This window comes from Emydura macquarii, unplaced genomic scaffold (assembly GCF_026122565.2).
Source record: "Emydura macquarii macquarii isolate MOO-44397 ecotype Brisbane River unplaced genomic scaffold, CSIRO-AGI_Emac_v2 contig_767, whole genome shotgun sequence".
NCBI classification, from domain to species: Eukaryota; Metazoa; Chordata; order Testudines; family Chelidae; genus Emydura; species Emydura macquarii.
Window position 1 is genome coordinate 689,135 of NW_027130904.1, and position 20,406 is coordinate 709,540.

The 20,406-nt window shown below is 39.8% G+C and overlaps 1 protein-coding gene across 3 annotated transcripts in view; it reads right to left on the bottom strand.

The window, feature by feature from the left end:
• Window positions 1-20,406, bottom strand: part of JAK2 (Janus kinase 2) — a 153,759-nt gene that overhangs the window by 91,055 nt on the left and 42,298 nt on the right. For 2 of the 3 annotated variants that reach the window (XM_067543052.1, XM_067543049.1), the window contains exon 2: window positions 5,287-5,537. In XM_067543052.1, the coding sequence (XP_067399153.1) occupies window positions 5,287-5,506 (220 nt within the window). In that variant the 5' untranslated portion in view covers window positions 5,507-5,537. Of the gene's footprint in view, window positions 1-5,286; window positions 5,538-10,626; window positions 10,877-20,406 lie in introns of those variants that run through there. The other variant, XM_067543051.1, reaches the window with a different exon arrangement.

Consider the following 20,406-nt stretch of genomic DNA (forward strand, 5'->3'; position numbering starts at 1 on the left):
ATTCATTTACTATTGAAATAGCAAAGGAAAAAAATTACACAGATTTTCAGCAAATTTTTAGAATGGAAAGAAAATTACTATTATAAATGTTATTTGAGTGTACTGCCTTTGCATATTACACTCTTGCCAAGTACACACATCGAACATGTCAAGCTACCTAGAAAAGCAGCCCCCCAGAGTGAATGCTTTCTTGTGGATCCAAATATTCACAACAATGTTACAAAAGGGGCCAAGCCGAACCACCTCAAGTTCTTTCCACTAATTCACAGAAAACTATCAATTACAAATTTCTGTGAGAAATGCATTGCATAAGCATGCCATAAAAGCTGCTGAGATCCAGTGGAATGAATTCTCATTTCGTCACATACAAGATACCAACTAAGCTGCAACAACTTAATACGAAGTCTTATCCATTTTTAAAGTCTCAATACAGAAAGTGACCTTCACCCCTAGACTTATCACCAAAAGTCAGGAATAACATTAATGCCTTTTATCCTAACTACTCAAAGGTCCCTTAAATATCAAATTCATGCAACCTAGTTTCCTCAAGTAATACATGCAACTTTGAGGAAAGATGGTATTTTCTATAGTTTGCTATAAATGAAAATCAGTAGACACTTTAGGTAAAAATTGGGGCAAGGATATAAAATACCTTATTCTTGTAGAACATTGTAAAACGAAGGTCCAGCTATCAAAAAACGTAGGTTTTATTGGAAATAGGTCTGGTCAAACAAACCCTATTTCATTTTAATGAGATTATAAATTTAGTAGATAAAGGTAACTACAGAGATGTAAGAGCCTTTTTTAAGCCATTTGACTCAGGGTCCACACAACTTTCTTATTAAAAAGTTAGCACTATACAATATTAGTAAAACACACATTATATAGACTAAGAACTGGCTGGCAGATATCAAAAGATAGCTATCAGTGGGGAATCTTCAATGAATGGAGGTGTTTCTAGTGGGGTTCTGCAGGGATCTGTTCTAGGCCTAATACTATTCAACATCTTCATCAATAATCTGGAAGTAAACATAAAATCACTGCTGAAAACATTTGCAAATGACACACAGATTGGTGGAGTAGTAAATAAATATGAGTATCGGGCAGCCACAGAGAGCGATCCAGATCATTTGATGAACTGGGCTCATTTAAACAAAATGTGTTTTAATACAGTCAAATGCTAGATCATACAGCTACGAACAAAGATTATTGGTCACACCAACTGTGTGACTGTATACGAGAAAGCAGTGACTCGGAAAAAGTTTTAGGGGTCATAGTGGACAAACAACTGAACATGAGCACCCAGTGTGATGTCTTGGCAAAAAAGGTTAATAGACTCATTGAATGTATAAATTGTGAAGTGATGTTACCTTTGTATGTAAAGCATTCATAAGACCCACACAAGAATACTACAGTACTGAAGAATAGTTCTGACATCCACATTTTAAGAAGGATATTGAAAAAATAGAGGGTGCAGAAGACAGCTACAAAAAGGATTCAGGAGCTGGAGAAAATGCCTTACAGTGAAAGACTTAACAAGCTAAAGCGGTCAATCCATTTCGTTTACCAAAATGAAGATTGAGAGGTAAACTGATTACAGTGTATAAGTACCTTCACAGGGGGAATATATTGGGTATTACAGGGTGCTTTAATTTAGGAGAGAAAAGGATAACAAGAACCAATGGCTGGAATCTGAAGCCAGATAAATTCAAATTGAAAATAATGAATATGTTTTTGACACTGAGGATGATTAACTATTGAAACAAATTACCAAGAGATGTGGTAAATTCTCCATCTCTTGATGTCTTCACATCAAGACTGAATGCCTTACTGGAAGGTACACTTTAGTTAAACGCAAGTTATGGGCTCAACAGAGGGGTAACTGGATGAAATTTAATGGCTTTTAATACAGAAGGTCTGACTTGTTGATCTAATGGCCCCTTCCAGCCTTACAAACCACAAAAACTTTTAACTCTCCTTGTCGATGTAATAGCAACTAAAGAAGTAATCCTTAGAGATAGGTGATAAATACAACACTCCCTCAAAGGTTCCACTATATGAACTCTATATGAACTGGTTTCTACTATGTGAACTCAGATGGTACAAGCTTGATTTATTTGATAAAAGCCAACAGACCAAAATACTGGGAATAGTAACAAGTTAACAAAAGGAGCAATTTGATACACAGAGCTCCAAGGAAAAATATTCTCTATTTCAGCTAACAATACTTTCTCATCAATATCTTCTGAGACTCCAACAATGTGTCCTGGAATCATATATAGGTAATGCAGGAATCATTCAGTTATGGAGAAGATCTACCACTATCTCCAGTAACAACCAGTGTGTGGGAATCTGCAGATGCTGGATCCAATGGCACTAACTGGGCAGCAGGGACCTATAGAGTTGATAATAGTAACAGTGCAGAATCCTTGATCTGACAATGCTTCCTATACTGACCTATCCTTAGAATCATGGAGTTTCTTACACTTTCTGGAAGGCCATGTCTAAGGGGAATCCCCAGGTATGTTTCCTATTTTTCCTTCTCTGTCAGAGAAGACAATAGCTTGTTTTTCCCCTGACAGTGCCAAAGGGGAAAAGGTTTTGCCATAAGGTTTTGATTACTTACCCCAAGGTACTTAAAAGATTTTGATTTAAGACTACATCCGAACTGACACTATGAATCCCAGAAAAACTCATGAGTCTGACTGACAAACCCAGAGCTGTGGACCAGAAGAAACTGGGACCAGTGGAACCTGGTTCTGACACAGTTAAAATCTGATGGTCCTTTGCCAAAGAAACCACCTTAAGTTCTACTCTTTCCTTATGGGTTCCAGGGGTGAATCCTGCACACACAAACATGCTGTCCAAGATGGTGCTCTGCCTAAGACACAAAAGACATTGGGAATATTACTCTGCTACAGGCATTTTTGTATTGCTTGATTCACAGTCAAAACCAGGCTATTTGTCAGACTCAGCCATACCTGAAAAGCCATAGGGAAAAATAGCATGGGACTTAACTAGCAGAGTCTATGTGAAACTAACCCAAGTGGTCAAAATCAGATAAAGTCCTGCAGACCCAAAACAGCACAGAGCTGGAGTAAGCATAGGATTCATCCCCTCAAACACCCACAACAGCTCAATCCCAAAAGGAGAATAGTGCACACTAAAAACCTATTACTACAAAAAATATTTACAATCTGGTGGAATACATTAAAAGCCGGAAAACAGAATTCTTAGAACACACACATGGAAACTCCAGGCATACGTAAATAGCTTCCAATACTTGTGGCTGATTGGCAAAGAAGAAACTGAGAGGGATGGAATAATGCCCTTTTTATAACCATATTTTGAGTGTTTGCATCTGCAACGGGGCACTCATGTAGCCCTAAAGGGGAACTGTTTTTCAGTGTGATTCCAGACCTGCAAACACTAATGGAGTAGTGCAAAACCCAACAGGAGAAATCTAAGAAGCAATTTTCAACAAACTGCAGTCGGATCTCTAATGTATCCAGATTTTTAAAAAGATGAACCCCTATAATAGTCAGGGCTACCTATTTTAGAAGTGTTATTCTGGAATTCAAAATGATGCACATTTTTTCACTACCTCACTAACTATTGGTAGATTGTGTTTTCATGTGCCTTATTACCTATCCTCCCCAAAAAATTCATTGTAGGAACATAGAATTTGTCATGCTAGATCAGACCATAAATCCATCTCTGTCAGGCTCCAGAATCCTGCTCCTAGGTGCTACTGTAATACAAATAAATAATAATAATCACACTGGAAACTTACACGGTATTTCACATCCCTGAAAAGTGGGAAGCAAAATGGTAATCTAGTGAAATATATAAATTTAACACTTTTGTTTATTGACCATGCAACAGAAAATATATTTAAACTACACTGTCTGATTTAAACCCAAGGAGATTACACCTGAATGATGGTTGCTAAATCACCTTGCAGTATACAGGAATTTTAGGACCTAAAGTAAAATAAAGTAAAGCATGTGAAATCAACCTCTTGTTCCAAGACTCTTAATAAAACCTAGTTACAATAGGTCTGAATTAAAGATACACTTGATTACACTTCCAGCCTCAACTCTAATTATCATTTCTTTTGTGGGTTTAAATTAGACCTTATGAGAGCAAAGTTTTTTGCAGTTTAATTTCTCCCTGCCCCTGCCATTTAATTGATTTTTACATAGTAGTACTTAAAACTAGTTGAAGTGTGTACACAAAGAGAAAAACTGTTTCAATTATTTGACTATCGCTCTGAGCTTCCATTTATTTCAAAATCTGGCCAAAAGTGTAACAGCTCTAAAAGAATCTCCTTCTTGTGTGTAAATAAGTAATATGAAACTTTTAGCGAGATTCGGTAAACAACCCAGTGTCCTGGCTGATGATTCTCTGCCCAAATAAAAGGGGTTTACTTCACTATGGCCCAAAGTAAGCTGTTCTTTATTTACTGCATGCCATATTTACCCACTATGGACTTAGTCCTGTAAACGTATATCCACGCAAGTAACTTCATGTACACAAATAGTCCCACTGTACTTAATGTGACTAGTCACGTCTGCAAAGTTACTCATAGACATAAGCGTTTGCAAGCTCAGAATAAAGGGTTTTAAGCCTTTACAATAGCTACTTCTAACCACAGATGGTCAGAATATTTTCAACAAAATGAAATTTCTTAGAATAGGCATATTTTGTCAGAGCTGAAAACTTTCATAGAGCGGTATCACTTTTGATGACATTTTTGCCAAGAAAGGTTTTGAGATTCTGGGTTCTCCGGTCATTTCTGACATAAGAGTCAGACAATGAGACACACACTGAGAAACTCAGGTGGTCGATCCAAAAACTACCATTTTGACACAATTTCATTTCATAAAAAGATTTTGTTTTCATTCCCATGTGGAAAAAAATTCCAAAATGTTAAAAGTTATTGCAAAAGAGAATTATTGTTCTTCAGATAACTGTACTTCTAATTCTTGGTCACAAAGTGCATGGGAGCTTTGCAGGACTGGTATAAAAAGTTCTGTTGATAAACCCTTACTTAATAGTTAATGTTTTGAATGGCTAATGTGGAGGCAATTACTATTAATCAGTAAATAATAGCTTCACATAGCAGAGAAGGGTCAGAAATAAACAAAAACATTGATTTATACATGCACGGATTATAGCATAATACATTTAAGTCAGGACCTGTGCACACTATATTAAAAACTGTGTTGCATGAAGCTGAAACAATATCACTGTCACTAGGAAAACCATCATATGTATTCTTACCACAAGCCTTACAAGCAGCAGTACAAATCTCTTCTGAAATATATTCGCCAGCGGGAAATTGAAGATAATCTCCATCAGTCTTCTCCGGGGAATGATAAAGGTAAACCTGAAGCATTGGCTCTGTCTGCTTGGGAGTATTTGCATTTCCAGGGATGTCACCATTTTGGTGGAGAGTAGAAGTTGCTGTTCCCTCCATCTCTGTCATTGTAAGGCAGGCCATCTTTTAATTATGTTCTGTTCAGAGCATTTGTCTAAAAAACAAACAAACAAACAAACAAACAAAACCCCAACATTATTCACTGGCTTTAAAAGCACGGAAAACTGAAAGAGCTACACAAGATTTGGTATTGCTGATATTTACATGGCAAAAATTTGTAAACTTATTAAAACTTCCATAGTAAATAAGTAGTTTACAAAAAGATCTGGGATGTTTTTCACTGTTAATGTCAACATTTTGAAGCACAGAAACTGTGAATTACAGTTACAATTGAGTTAGGACTGTGTAATTTCTCAGAAAGTTCAGCAAAAAGTTCGTTCCTCTACAATTTACAATGCAGTTCTAGTCTGAAAAGTGACTGTGTATGGGAAAAACAAAAAGGCAGTGTAGAGTTCCATGATTATTGCCTCTCAATGAATTCCAAAACAAGTATGTTCATTTTACAAGTAAAATCAGGTCTCATAATTCTCAGCTCTGCAAACTCAGAGCTTCTGCAGGCCAAATTAGCCCTCTGTCACAGCAGTGCAACCCTAGTATCCCCTCAGTGACAGGTCAGAAGAGGTTGAGCTGATGAGCTGACTGAGCTGGCCAATTCAGAAAAGAATCCCTGTTCCGTTGTGCTTTAGTCCCAATCCAGAAAAGTTAAATTTCTTCTGTAAGAAAAAGCTTAGAATACAATTTTAATTTGAAAAATTTCAGTTTTCAGCAAATGTGTGTTCTCCTAGCATTTCCTGAAGTGGCAATTTAGTCTAAAATACATGACAGGAAATAAAGGTAAAAATAAAGTCTAGAAACACTGTATTAACAAGACTCAAATATTATGCCAACATTTTGAGAAGGGGCTCTATAAAAAATTCTGCCCCCAATCAATCCCATGTACCAGCATATATGAGCTCACAGAGAAGACAGACAAAGAAATTGTTTTCCCATTTACACAAAAATGTTCTCTCACAACCATAACTAAGGAAGGCGGGAAGATGACCTGGCACACAACCAAATATTATATAATATGCACTTGAATGTAAAAACAAACAAAAAAATACACTGAGATCTCAGAGTACAGTACACACTGTTCAACTAATATAATTTGAAGATAAGGGTAGGATGGGGTACAGAGGAGGCAATGAAAACATTTTGGAACTATATACTATTTGGTGCAATCTATTCCATTCCAAAAACAAAATGTTCGTTCTTCAGTAGTATTTTTAGTCACTCTCAGGACTAAGTCATCTCTGGCAGGGATAGTACAAGAGATGGGTGAATGCCATCAGAAACAGTGAAATAACTCAAAAAAAAACTCTCTTCAATTTGGTGGTGGAATTTTAATAAAAGGCACCCGAAAGCCCCCTCCAGCACATAACTGACTAGGCTAAGACTCTCTTTGTTCTCGCATGAAACCATCTTGAATTTTTCAATATAATCAATATTTATAATAAAGATACTGGTGAAAATCCTTTAAAGTTCGCTTTTATTAAACCATTTGTTTTATTACTACTCATTCAGCACTTGTTTTCCAAACTGATAAAAGGGGGGGTTGTTATAAAGAATATTTACAACCACACATCAAATCATAAAAACGTACAGTATAAGTAGATTTCTAACAATATTTTGTTGTGTAATTAACAAGAAGCTTGTTTTACTAGTAGTCAAGTCTGGAGGCATGCATTAGATTAAGTGCAATCTTTTTTCCTTAGACTTGATAAGCTATATTATTGTTTCATAAAAGAATCTTCTGAAATGCTATTTTTTTATTGTGAAATCAGACCAAAATTCCTTTCTCTTGCTTGAGATTTTTCAATGTATGATCAAATTGCTATTTAAAATGTTGACATCCACCCATTTACAATGTGATCCGATTTATATTCCTACTAAAGTACTGCAAACGTCTTTTTTTATGCAGCAGTTCAATTAACACGGGCAAAAGACCACATTGATGACAATTCTGAAATAAGGTCTATAACACTAAGAGACGAGAGAGGGATTTTATCATATTAAAATAAAACTAGCACACAGAATCCATGTTTCACAGCAACTGTAGGCAGTCTCTCTAGGTGCAAGTGTAATCCACTGCAGATTCCTCTGTGCCTGATCAACAGAGCATACTCTTAAAGCTTTGACCTGTAAAGGCTGGCTCTTCAGTTCAAACTGTAGACACTTTTTTCCAAGCTCTGGAGGTTCCTGGTTCTATTCCTGGTGTGTCAGCAAAGACAGAAATTCTTAAAAATTACATGATCGGAATTAGTGTAACTCGTGTAAATTATATTATATGGTGCTATCACAGATGTATTACAGCTAGAATTGACTTTTCCACTCTGGCACCTTCCATTATTGTGCAAATAGTTGGCAGTAAAACTGGAGCAAGCCGATCAGGCATACGTGTAACTGAATGTAACATTTGCCATGTAACCAAAAAAACTTCATAAAATTTGGAAACACTGGACATTTGTAGCAATAACAAGAATACCCAGAGTTATAATAGCTAGGGCTAACAAATTTTGGAAGAGACAGTTAAGCTCATGATTCAGATCTTAAACCAATCCCTAACTACTTGAGAGCAGAAGATCTCTCACATTTCCTTTGAAGTACCTGGTGCTGGCCACTATCAGAGACAGGGTACTGAACTACATGGACCCTGGTCTGATCCAATATGGCAATTTCTATGTTTCTAACCAGAATGATATCTGACTACCAACATTTGATGGATCAGAGTTGACATTCTTCATAATGATCAAATACTGCTATCTGTGCACCCATCATATGATCAGCACACACACACACACCCCCATACCACACTCCATTCCTCTTCTACCCCTCATCAGCGATGATTTTAGTTGACAGCTAGATGTTAGACTGGAATGGTTCACCTGCTTGTCCATATTCATGCATGGAAAAAACTGGTTATTTAAAAGACAACATCATTTCTATTAAACTTTCAGCAAAGCCAACAGCAGGCTTAATATCTGTATATTTAAAGGAGTGAGAAGGAAAGTAATTTACAGTCAGGGGAAACCCTGGATTCTGATGCACTTCCAATTATACAAACAATTCTCATGAATTTACTGCTCCCTTACTGGCCATGTTAAATCTCCTTTTTCAACAAAAAACATGATCATTACATTAGCTTCTAAATGAAGCCGCTATTACTATTCTGAGTAATCACAACAGGGATTTCTTCAACTGTGTATTTTACAAGCCTATGTGCTCTGCTGAATTCAGACCTAAAAATCCTTGCTAAAATGCTTGGGCTGAATCTTCAGTGCACTTCACCAGGGCAGCACAAAAAGGATGGAAAGGGGGTTTAAACAGCCAGCTGGGGTTTCCAGTTGCATGCTCCTGGGAGATAAAAAGTCAGCACAACTGGCTCTATTTATGCTACCTTCTCCTCCCCATCCCACCCCAGGTTGGTGCAACTGGAACATGCAACATTCAGGTGATCATAGGCTAGCAGTAAGGCCCACTGTACAGCCCTCAGGCATCTCTAACTTGTGCCATGGGCTAAACTTACCCTATAATGCCCCCAAGATAGAAGAGAGACAGAAAGACATCTCTGCCTCACTCCACTCCAGGCATGCCAAGCTTTGCTCTTGTGCACATGAAGATCTGCCCTCTTGCCTACAGAATGGCACAGATAGTTTCTAATCTCATTTAAATTTAAAATCAGGATTGTGTCTGATAATTCAAATGTAAACAATACTTGCCCATTCTTCAAAACATATTGTATGTTTCACAAGGATTTGCAAACAAATAATTTGTTTTAGAGATGACATGACAAGGGAAAGCAATGCACCTTTTTTTTCTTCTTTGCCATCTATACAAGTAGCCTGAAAGGCTTTTTAAAAAAAAAAAAAAAACTGGGAATTTAGGTCTTTTCTACTACCCTGTTCTACAGGGAAGTCTCCATAGACTACAGGAGAATTAGAGGATGATAACAACAGAGAAACCATGTATGTGAAATCTGTTTAATTTAGAGGGGCAGGAATTTTTAGTCAGACATTTAAAACTATGCTTTTCTTTTGTTTTGTCAACATCTATTCAGCTTGAACACCCAACAAATAACTGAAAGAAGAGATCAGTGGTCAGGATTCAGTATCACACCATTTAAATTAAAGGTGAAGAAAACTCCCAATCCACATCACTGGGTCCTCCAATGAGGCCTCAAGCAAGGACAAGGATTACAAAATTTGACATTCCTGACTGCTGTAAGATAAAATACAAGCAGGAAAACAAAAATAAAAACATCTTTCAGACCAGCTTTATATTTCATAACAATACAAACTGAAGGCGGGGGGGAGGGGGAAGAAAACCCTTCCATTTTTCCCCTTCCAGAGGTCACCTGTAACTGATATAGAAAAAACATTTGACCTTCTGGAACATTTACTTTAGATGCATCTCGGACAACCTAATCGTGAAACTGAACATACATACTTTGGAGACTCAAAATCAGAACATTCTCTCACTGCAACAAATGGTTCATGGACTTTCAGTATCTTTTACCACTTGAAAAAAGTGGCATACAAAACATGAGTGAAACCAGGGGATTCCTTTTACTGAGTTCATCGTAAGATATCCACTTGCTGCTGGTATACATGGGAAGCCATATAAAGACAGGCAAACAAGCATTATTTGTTGTTATTATTTGGAATATTATGCATCTGCAGTAGAAACACATTTAAATATAAGGTATCTGTAGCTGTTTGCAGATATTTAGAGCATCATCATTCAAGTATTTACATCTATGTTTGGTTTGGGTTTTAAAGTGACCCATCTGAATCCACAATATCTTCTATGCTAATTACAGATTTTACTTATTTACATATTACCCTGCGTCTATTTGGCACTTGTATGCAAAGAACTCAGCCCTAACAAAACACTTGTCACACAGTATAGTAGACTCTGTTGTCTGTATGCAATCTAAGTCATGTACGCAATGTACTGCTCATGTTTTTCTGTATTGTTACAAAATAAATACCTGTATTTTACATTAAATTTTTGCGACATACTTTATGACTAATATTTATTGGAATAATTATTTAAAAAAAAAAAAAAAAAAAAAAGATGGTTGGACAGAATTACTGGAAGAGACGACAAACAGAAGAAAAAGCATTTAAAAAAAACAAACATACCTATGCACTTTGCACGTAGTATGTTCCACTGACGATCAAAATATTCATTCCCATTTCAATTACATCAAACCTTTCCTTCATTACATTTGGAAGGTTAACATCACAGGCCCTGTAGTGTGTAGGAATAGAATAGGACATTTCAGCCACGTCTGTACTGGCACCTTTTTACATAACATTTTTGCAGCCTTCTGTAACACCCCTTTTTGGATAGTCTTACTCCTGAGGAAAATACTAAGCATAGCCAGTGCGTCACTAAACATTTTAGTCCCGTGCAGCAGTACAAATTGTTCATCAAAAGTGAAACATATCCTCTTGCTAACTATTGCTCTTCCTATTCCTCCAGGAAGAGAGAGTAAAACTGAGCAAACAAAAGGGAGACCACAGGGGGGAAGTGAAGACTGTAGGGAACAGAGACAGAGCTCAGAAAGAGAGAAGTTTCTGCAGCCTTTTGCTTGATTCTGATGGCCCTCCAGCCAGATCTCTCTCCCCTGTGAGGAGAGAGGAAAAAATGGTAATGGTTGTAAAGGTTCCACAGTGCAAACTACCTGCTGTCTATCTATTCCATTGTTCCAGTCCAGAGGAGATTTGTCTGGCCCTCCTGAGGGAAAGGAATTCACTGCTCAGACAAGCTTTCTACTTAGTGAGTGTTGAATGTTCCTGCCTCAAACATCTGCTTCAGGACCTCAACATAACATTTATCTATACTACAGAGGCTTTTGTGAGTATCCCTAGGCAATTCCCCAATAACCACTGTCCAGTAAATCATTTAGGTTCTCATCCAGAGCCCAGTGAAGTCAATGGGAGACTTTTCATCAATTTCAACGGTGTTGGATTTGGATCAGGCTTTGTATTAGACTCAATACCCCTGCCACAAGAAAGACAAGCCTATTATTCATGTACTACCTGCACATTCCAAGCACACCACAGGCCTGAAGAAAAGTAACGTAGAACTGTCAGAACCATTAATTGTATACTCAGGTTCCAGGAAGAATACTGAGGTCACAAACTGAAGCCACCAAGTATGGAAAGTGGCTGACCAGGGATGACAAAGTGCTCTGTTGTCATTCATTTTCTGTTCTAAAGATACTATATTTTCCCCAATGAACTTTTCCCCCTCATGCCTTTCACTCAGTATTCTTACTCTGTGTATCTTGACTGGTTCCTAGCCTTCTTACAGCACTGCATAAGCCAGGACTCGAAAAACCCCGGGCGCCAGGTTGCCATGGCACCTAGAAATTTAAGTCTGGCGCCTACTATTAATTCAGGGGGAGTGGCTGCCATGCTCTGGCCAGGGTGCTACTGCACCCATGTGGCAGGACTACGAGGCGGGAGCGCTGCAGCTGCCGTGCTCCAGCCAGGGCGCCTGCCATTGGGCCCACGTTGTGGGAGAGGGGCGGGGGGAAGGGGCAGGGCCGGGAGGGAAGAGCAGCTGCTGCGCTCCGGCCAGGATGCTCCACTGCTGAGCCCACGTAGTCTGGCTCCTTAATTTTTGGGCTGGCTCCTAGCTCCAAAACAAATTTGTAGAGCCCTGGCATAAGCGACATTGTACATTGAAATTGTCTGGGGAGGCAGGGTAAAGCCAGCTGTGCTCTGTCACAATTTAGGACAACTGCACCTGTGTTTACAGTGACCAGATAGCAAATGTAAAAAAATTGAGATGGGGATGGGGGAGTAATAAGCACCTATACAAGACAAAGTCCCAAATATCAGGATTGTCCCTATAAAATCGGAACATCTGGTCACCCTACCTGTATTTCTCCTCAACAGTCCAGCAAGGGCACCCACGCTCAGGCTTCCAGCTCCCCAGCTGTTGCCTTTCTTGGATGGAGACCCATGTCTCTTTCCCTTCTGCCCAAGGTATGTTCACGCTGCAGGTCCCCGCCTTCACTGTGCTTTTCCCAGCAAAGACAGTCTGCCTAAAGAGACCTGCTTGCTTTCTCTTCAGAGACTGATATCAGAAGGACTTCTGTAAATCAGAATTATGACACCGTTCTTTCTGAATAAGCCTACTTTTGAGAAGGAAGGAGGAAAATCCCCTGCTGAAGAAGGAGTGAGCACTAATTTTGAGCGTGAGTGAGCTTGTCTGTCTGGTTTTTCTTTTGGTTTGCTTACAGTGCATTCTGTTGGGGATTGTGTGTTTGGGGGCTGTGGGACTGGGGGCCAGAGGCTTACTAGCTGGTAGCTGAATCTGTACTAGCAAGCATGAATACGAACTCCGAAGTTTTTAACAGTCTTCATCTGTCCTTGACTTTGTTAATCCTCTTCTGCACTAAGTGTTAAAGCAGGCTGTCCTTCCTCAAGTAAAATTCCCACTGGCTTTAATGGGGACTTTATCAGAACAAGAAAAATTGGCTTTAAAACTCTCCAAAGCATTGTCTAGTGGAAGAAGGGATTTGATCTCATTTTCTCTACTCTGATCGTTTTTAGATTGTTCTGCTCACACTCCTGTATTCTACCATGCATACCAATCACTAACCTACACAGCATGTACACCCACACTATGTGAACTAACTGCAAATGTGAACTAACATCTGGTTATCATATAATGCAAACAGATACATACAGATTTAATAAACAGATAATGCGGGTGGATTTCGATTTCTCTCTGTCACCATGAACACAGTTTTGTGGATCAATTCAAATAGCCTTCCTAGTCACAGTGTTGTGTGCATTTGGATTTTATTTTTTATTTTTTTTAAAAAGACATGTAACTGATAGGCAGTCTAATATGCACTTAAATTCCAATGTTCTCATTTTAAAATCACTTGGAAAATAGGATTAATCCTCTTTACCTTTCTAAAAAGATACTTTGTGTTTAATTATATTTGCCTACAGTGAGAGAAAAGAAACTTTTATCTGTGAGCTTCATTCTCTGAAGACACACATCACAAGTGGGTCATCTTTTGGATCCATGATATCTGCATGAGACCATAGGGCTCATGACTTAAGGTTGAACAATTCTGTGCACCCTCTTCATCAGCAACCTTAAATTGTCCCTGGCATTCTAAGGTCAGTTCCTTTCTAAAGTATGGGACAGCTGCTCCGATACAAGCCAGTTAATAACATATAGAAAAAAATATATACAGGAAAATTACAGAAGGGAGGGTGGTAGGTGGGATATAGCACACTAAGATGTGTAACTCATGAGAACAAGAATTACAGCTAAGGAATTTTCCTATCTTCAAATACATCTACATGTATGGATTCCCACTGCTGCAGACTGAAAAGCTCCAGGAGGCTTCCGAAATGAATGTAAAAAAGGATTACAACTGCCTGTCACAGTGTCCTGGTGCATGAGGCTAATATGTTTTGAAAGCAGAAAAAAACAAACAAGTCAACTCCCCTTCCCCACCCAAACATTGTATGGGTTAAGCTACTTCTTCACATGGTGATATAAAGGAAAATTAATAAACCTCAAAAATTTCTAAGGAGTTGGGCAATTTATATAGAGAGACATCCCAAAGCAAACAAAACTACCAGGAGAGAGCGCTCTGGCATGTTAGCTGGAATCTGTGCTACCATCTAAGCAGTCTAAATCTTGAATCTGATCGAATATCAGATCCAACCAATAATGCTTTTCTAAATGTGTAAAAAGAAAACCATAGAGCCAATTTTAAAGTCACCCACATATAGACAGATCTGACACTACCCACTGAAGCTGTTCAGCCCTAAATTGAATAAACCTTGACACAACCTTCAAGCATGCCATGCTGTACCATTGAGAGATGCAACCAAACAGCCATTTAGTACATGGTTCTCTTGGTAACCCCATAACCTATAGTACAACATGGATGTCAAAAGACATAAAAAGCTGGGTGCGCTTTTTAAAGGCTTTTAGTCCACTCCAAATAAAAGCCTAGGGATATTTTCACATCCAGTGTCTGGGAAAATATCCTTGCCAAAATGAGCATACAGGTGGGAGGTGGGGAGGAGGTTAGTAGAATAATTTATTAAGTTGAAACTCCACCACTTGTGTAACAAATTCACAACATATTTGAAGCACCATTTTATCCTTGTAATACTTAGTATAAGGTAGATCAGCCACTAGGATACAAAGGTCGGTCACTCTGCAAGCTGAAGTCACTGCCACACGGAAAACGACCTATCATGCAAGAAGCAAATCTCAAAGAATTAAGTGCTCAGCAATACATTTTCTTCAGCTCAACCATATAACTATTATGTAATGCAGGGATGCACCAACACCTGGATGCAGCAGGCAACAAGAAGCTGCAGAAGGAAAATGATGTTCTTTGCTCTATTGCCAAAAGACTAAAATCACTGCCAGATGAAGATTGTCTTTAACCTACATGAGTGAATATGGTAATCACATGCAGTTTTCAAGTGATGAATACAATAGGGTCTACACAGGCCTTTTGCAACAGACATAAAGCTTTGTTCAAGGAAACAGTTTTGATTCTGCCCCTGCCTGTTTATGTGAAACAGGTGGCTAAAGCTGGGCAGAGAAAAGTAATGAATTTGGTTTCAAGAAGATTTCAATATTTTGAAATTGGTTTTGTTCTGATTAGGAACGAAAACCAGTAATTTCAAAGTTCTTAAAGGAAATGGAACCATAGACCGTGAAAGCCCAGCAGGCTGTTTCCATATGTACTGAACTAGAGGTGCTTCCACACCCTCTGGTTTGAAATGGTTCCCATTATATACAGCAGGGGTGGCCAACCCATGGCTCGTAAGCCGCATGCGGCTCTTTGCTCATACAAATGCAGCTCGCGAGCCGCTCTTTGCATGCGGCTCTTTGCTCTGCGCATTGTATGGGGCGCCAAAGTGAAATTGACAAGCTGCCACCGAAAAGGACGGATCAGCGCGAATTGGCTCTTTGCGGTATCTATAGCTATTTTTTGGCTCTTTGTCTCTGACTGGTTGGCCACCGCTGATATACAGGGTTTTCAGTTTGGCTGTATACAGGGTTCAGTGGCTCTCAACACCCCCACCATAAAAATTGTCCCAGCACCCCTGCTTGTTTCTAGGAAAGACCGTGTTCTAGATACATCAATCATCCAGAGAAACGCTGATATTAAATTAAGGAAAGAAAGGACCATGAAGAATGTTCTCATCAGATACTGTGCTAGGTGGGTAACATGCAACACTACTAAGTATTAAATCAATTCAAGACTCGTTTTCTAGTTTTCCTGAAATTTTTTTGTTTTGTTTTAAATCCAGCAACTTAAACCATTCAGGATGGTTTAAGGCTTCTGGGTATACTGTATACTGACACAAAGTAAAGGGCAGCATTCCAGTAGATATAGCACCTGTTGCAACTCATCTAAAAAGTAGGCAAAGGCACTAGCAGGTATCAAGTGTTCTTATTACACATGGAACTCTAAATGCAGTAATGTTCTGGAAGTGTTACAATATCACACTTTCCTGAGGGCTGCGCTCTTGGGAAATCCCTGCAGTAGAGTCTGGAGGAAAATACAGATATCCTATAGTATAGCCGCTCAATTTGAGCAATACATTATTTGCCCTGGTACTGGTCTCTAGAGCAACGGTTCTCAAATGCGGCCACCAGGGGGTTTCTGTGCGGCCACGAGCAGCTGGGGAGGGAGGGGCAAGGATCCACCTGCCCTGCCAGGTTTTACCTGACCACAAGCCGGGACTTCTTGGAAGCAGCCCCAGCAGGGTGAATAAACCCAGGCCCTTGGCTCCCAGAAGCACCTTCCGCCACCGGACTGCAGTGCCAAGGTAAGTGACCCCCACCCCCACGTGTCTGCTTTGGGGTCCGCACCGCTCCCTGCCAGCCACTGCCTGCCTGCCTGCCAGTGCCTGGGGTCCCGACTTCCACCCCTTCCCTCCCTGCCTTCCCGACATCCACCCCTACCCCCGGCTGTATCAGTCGCTGGGGTGCAGACTCCCACCCCCTTCCCTTCCTGACATCCACCCCCCTTTCTTCCCTGCCAGGTGGATGAATTGCTCGATTGTTTCCAGGATCGGCCTCCTTCCTTGAATTCATCTACTCACCCCTCCGCCCCCGCCTGCCACGCCAATGCCTCCGGGTCCCAACTTCCATTGCTTCCCTCCCTGCCTTTCCGGCACCCACCCCTTTCCTCCCTCCCTCACTGCCAGCCGCTGGATTGCCTCCAGGGTCCTTGCATTCACCCACTCATCCTCCCCTCCGTGCAACCGTGCAAGTGACCCCCAGCATCCCCTCCCTAAGCTGCAGTTCTTCTCCCCAAAAGCAGCCCCCTCACTGCCTCCTGCCAGGTGGCTCAGGGCAGTTGCTGCACATGTAGCCAGACTGGCTGCTCTGCAAGGAAGAACAAGTAACTCCCTCCAGCCTCCTGGCAGGAGCTGCAGTTCTTCATGCACCCCACTCACTTTTCTCACCTGAAAGGTGAGTGGGGCAAGTGAGACAGCCTTTCCATTCAAAGAGCTCCTGAACTTTTGCTAATATTCTGATCCACATAATTGATTAATCAAAACCCAGAACTTATTATTTGGACATGTATATGTGCATGTTTTTGATTTTCCTAATGTTAACTGAGTATATCAGGAAAAATTGTTAATGCGGCCACCAGCAAGAGGCCACCAAAAAAATTGTTGTGAGAACCACTACTCTAGAGGCACTGATAATGGAGGGTATTAGTGAGATAAACTGGAGTGCTCAGAGCTTTAAAAACATAAAAAAAACCCTTCAACTTCAAAGACTGCTTTTAACATACATTACAACAATACTTCCTGCACATAAGGAAATAAATTTATTTTAGGTTGAATTATCTCAGACACCTATGAGGTTATTAACTAAGCAGAGTGAATAAACAGAGAACTAGAAATGGTCAAAAATGCCAATTATTTTTATGTTTATATTAAGTTTTGTTGACTATTTTCAATATAAAACAGAATTTTTGTTTAATCAAACCACCAAAAATGTATAGAAAAATTTACAAAATTTATCTTTTTTTGGGCAGGGGGAACACAGAATTTTGATCAAAGTGAACATTTCCATGAAAAAGCCATTTTTCATTGAAAAAATATTGAGGCAAAAAGATTTCAACCAGCTCCATAAGAGAGCTATTAACTCAAGTTATTATTATACTAGCATGCTAAATTGAATATTCAAAATGTAAAAGAAAAGAACCACCACACTACAACCACCACCACCACCACATGTACCATCAAGTTCCTCAGATACAGTCAAGGCTTGTAAAGTTAATTTGTCTATCCATCCCATGTGAACAGGAAGCTGACCCTGCTAAGAGATGGGACCTACATTAGCAATTTCTGCAGAATTTAAGCTTTCAAATTATGAAATTCGTTTCCTAGCCCTATGGTTATGGAAACAGTCTTCCAAATGTGGACCAAGGGTAGGCTCTGCCGTACTTTTTTTTCCAAGCCTGCAGCCACACAGCTCCAGGAACTCTGCCGCTGCTCAGAACTTTGCCAAGCAGCAGTGTGATATTTAAAAGACATGGGTCACTTTCACGGCTGCTGTTAATAACCCTATGGGCTGCAGAGGCATGATGGTTAGCACTGGGATTATCCAAAAACCAGAGACTGGGTGAAGGAGGGGGAAGAGTAGTGGAGACTTGCCTTTGCTTCACAGCAGCCAGGAGGTTCTGAGGATGAGGGAGCTAGAAGAGATCCTCCCCATCCACTGTAGCCCATAAGATGTGGAAGAAGTGGAGAGTAGCAGAGACCCACTCCTGTACAGTGGTCAGGAATCTATGGAGGGGTAACAGACCTTCAGAAAAGTTCCCTCTCTCTTCCAGCTGCTAGAGTGGAGTGGAACAGAGCTTTGACTTTATAAAAAAAGACACCTAGTGGCCAGATGACAATACAAAATATGGAGCTCTCAAGCAGGGTCCACTGTCTATATCCTGGTAGCCATTCCCCTTCTTCACTCCAGCTGGAGAAACTGTTTCTTATCTTTCATATCTACCTGTGGATAATAGGCCTAGTGCTCTAGTGGCTAGTAAATTTTTCAAAACTTGTATATACTGTTTTGAAGTTAAATCCTTTTTGGCCTTTCTTTCTTCATTTTATCATCTCTTTTTCTCTCCCTCTCCTGATTTCCCTCCTTCTTTCCCTATTATCTAATTTTCCCATACTTGCCACTTCTCTCTATGGGTCAGCAAAGCCACAGTCTCCAGAATACCTGTCATATTTGAATTTACATGGGGTTTCAAAATTAATTAGGAGCATGTGTCTAAGATTCAACCAGTGTAAACCCAAAGGGTAAAGAGTTATTTGAGCATAAGAATCTTGCTGGCCTACACAGGAATAGAAAGGGGGTGTGGGAGGGGGAAGAGTGGGAAGAAAGGAAGAACACGAGTCAAGAAGTGTTTAAACAGTGTTTAAAATAAATGTGTTCTATATCTTATAAACTCCAGTCCCCTTTGCTTTTTGGTATCATTCCCTTCTCATTGATGTCAGTGTTGAGCCTACTAACTTCAGCCAATTAAAGCGAGTGAAAGTGAAAAGCTAAGGAGGTATGAGGTTCTTACTGCTGGCAAACTGTCTGGAAATTCTAAGAAAAAAATTCAGTCAGAGATCAGGGATTACAGTAACCAGGGTGGAGAGATGTACATGGTCATGGTACAGATATTAAGACATAATCATATAGGCCTACCATCTAGATTGTGACCTGTCCTTGCAGCACCCCTTATGTAATGGCTACACAGCATTTTGGAGCAACACGCTTGGGCTTCCAGGACTCATGCTAGTGATCTAAAATTAGCGGGGCAGACTTCGTTTGAAGTTGTGCGCCTTGGGCTCTGAGGCCTGAGGAGGAGGTGGGGTTCACAGCAAACTGCAACTTCAAACCTGTCTACACAGATATTTCAGAGCACTAGTGCGAGCCCAGCTAGCCCAAGTCTGTCAACCCAGACTCAGAGGCTTGCTCCAAAATGCTGTGTAGACATATCCTTAGTTTCTACAACCAGTCTGACACTAAGTCTACACTGCCACTTATGTTGATATAAATTATGTCGCTCAGGGGTTTGAAAAAACACAACCCTGAACGACATAAATTACACCGACACAAGCGCCAGGTGGACAGTGCTATGTTGGCGGGAGATGTAACTAATGTTGCTTGTTGGGGGTGGATTAATTATATCGATGGGAGAGCTCTCCTTTGTCAGCATAGAGCAGCTACACTAAAGATCTTACAGCTACGCTGCTATAAGCACTCTCGTGTAGACAAAATCTAAAATGGTTGAGATTACCCTTACTTATCAAGATACTACATCTTGGTCTTTGGAACTTTTATAACTGTTACTTTGCAAATTGGCCACTTTGCCATGTTGAGTTTAATCTGAACAAACATCACACAATCTCAAGGAAAATCCTAAATCCTCCAGAACACAATTCTGGGACTCTACTTTTCCAGAGAACTGTGAGGGAGGAGGTGCTGAACACTTGTTTTTTATGTAAAGTTTTTTTGTTTTTTGTTTTTTTTTTAAATAATGATTCATTTAAAGGGTTTTTGTTTGTTTGCTTCCTTTGTTTGTTTGTAAAGTTCATTATCTGTCCCCATCTGCAAAAAAGGGAAGGGCAAAATGGACTGCAGCAAGAATGCTGCAGAATATACAATGTACCTTTGATAAAACGTGTTAGTCCTGTTGTTGCTATTCTCTAATTTTATTTGTGAAAAGTCTTTGAAAAAAACTGACAAAGAAAACATTGTTCTGGTACAAGCCATAAAAGATGGGAGAATGTCTGGACAAATGCTGTACACAACAGCTACAAAAGAGAAATACACGTCAACAGCATAACCAGAAGACTATCCACACATTTATTTATGAGTTGTTTCATGGTCAGAAGAGA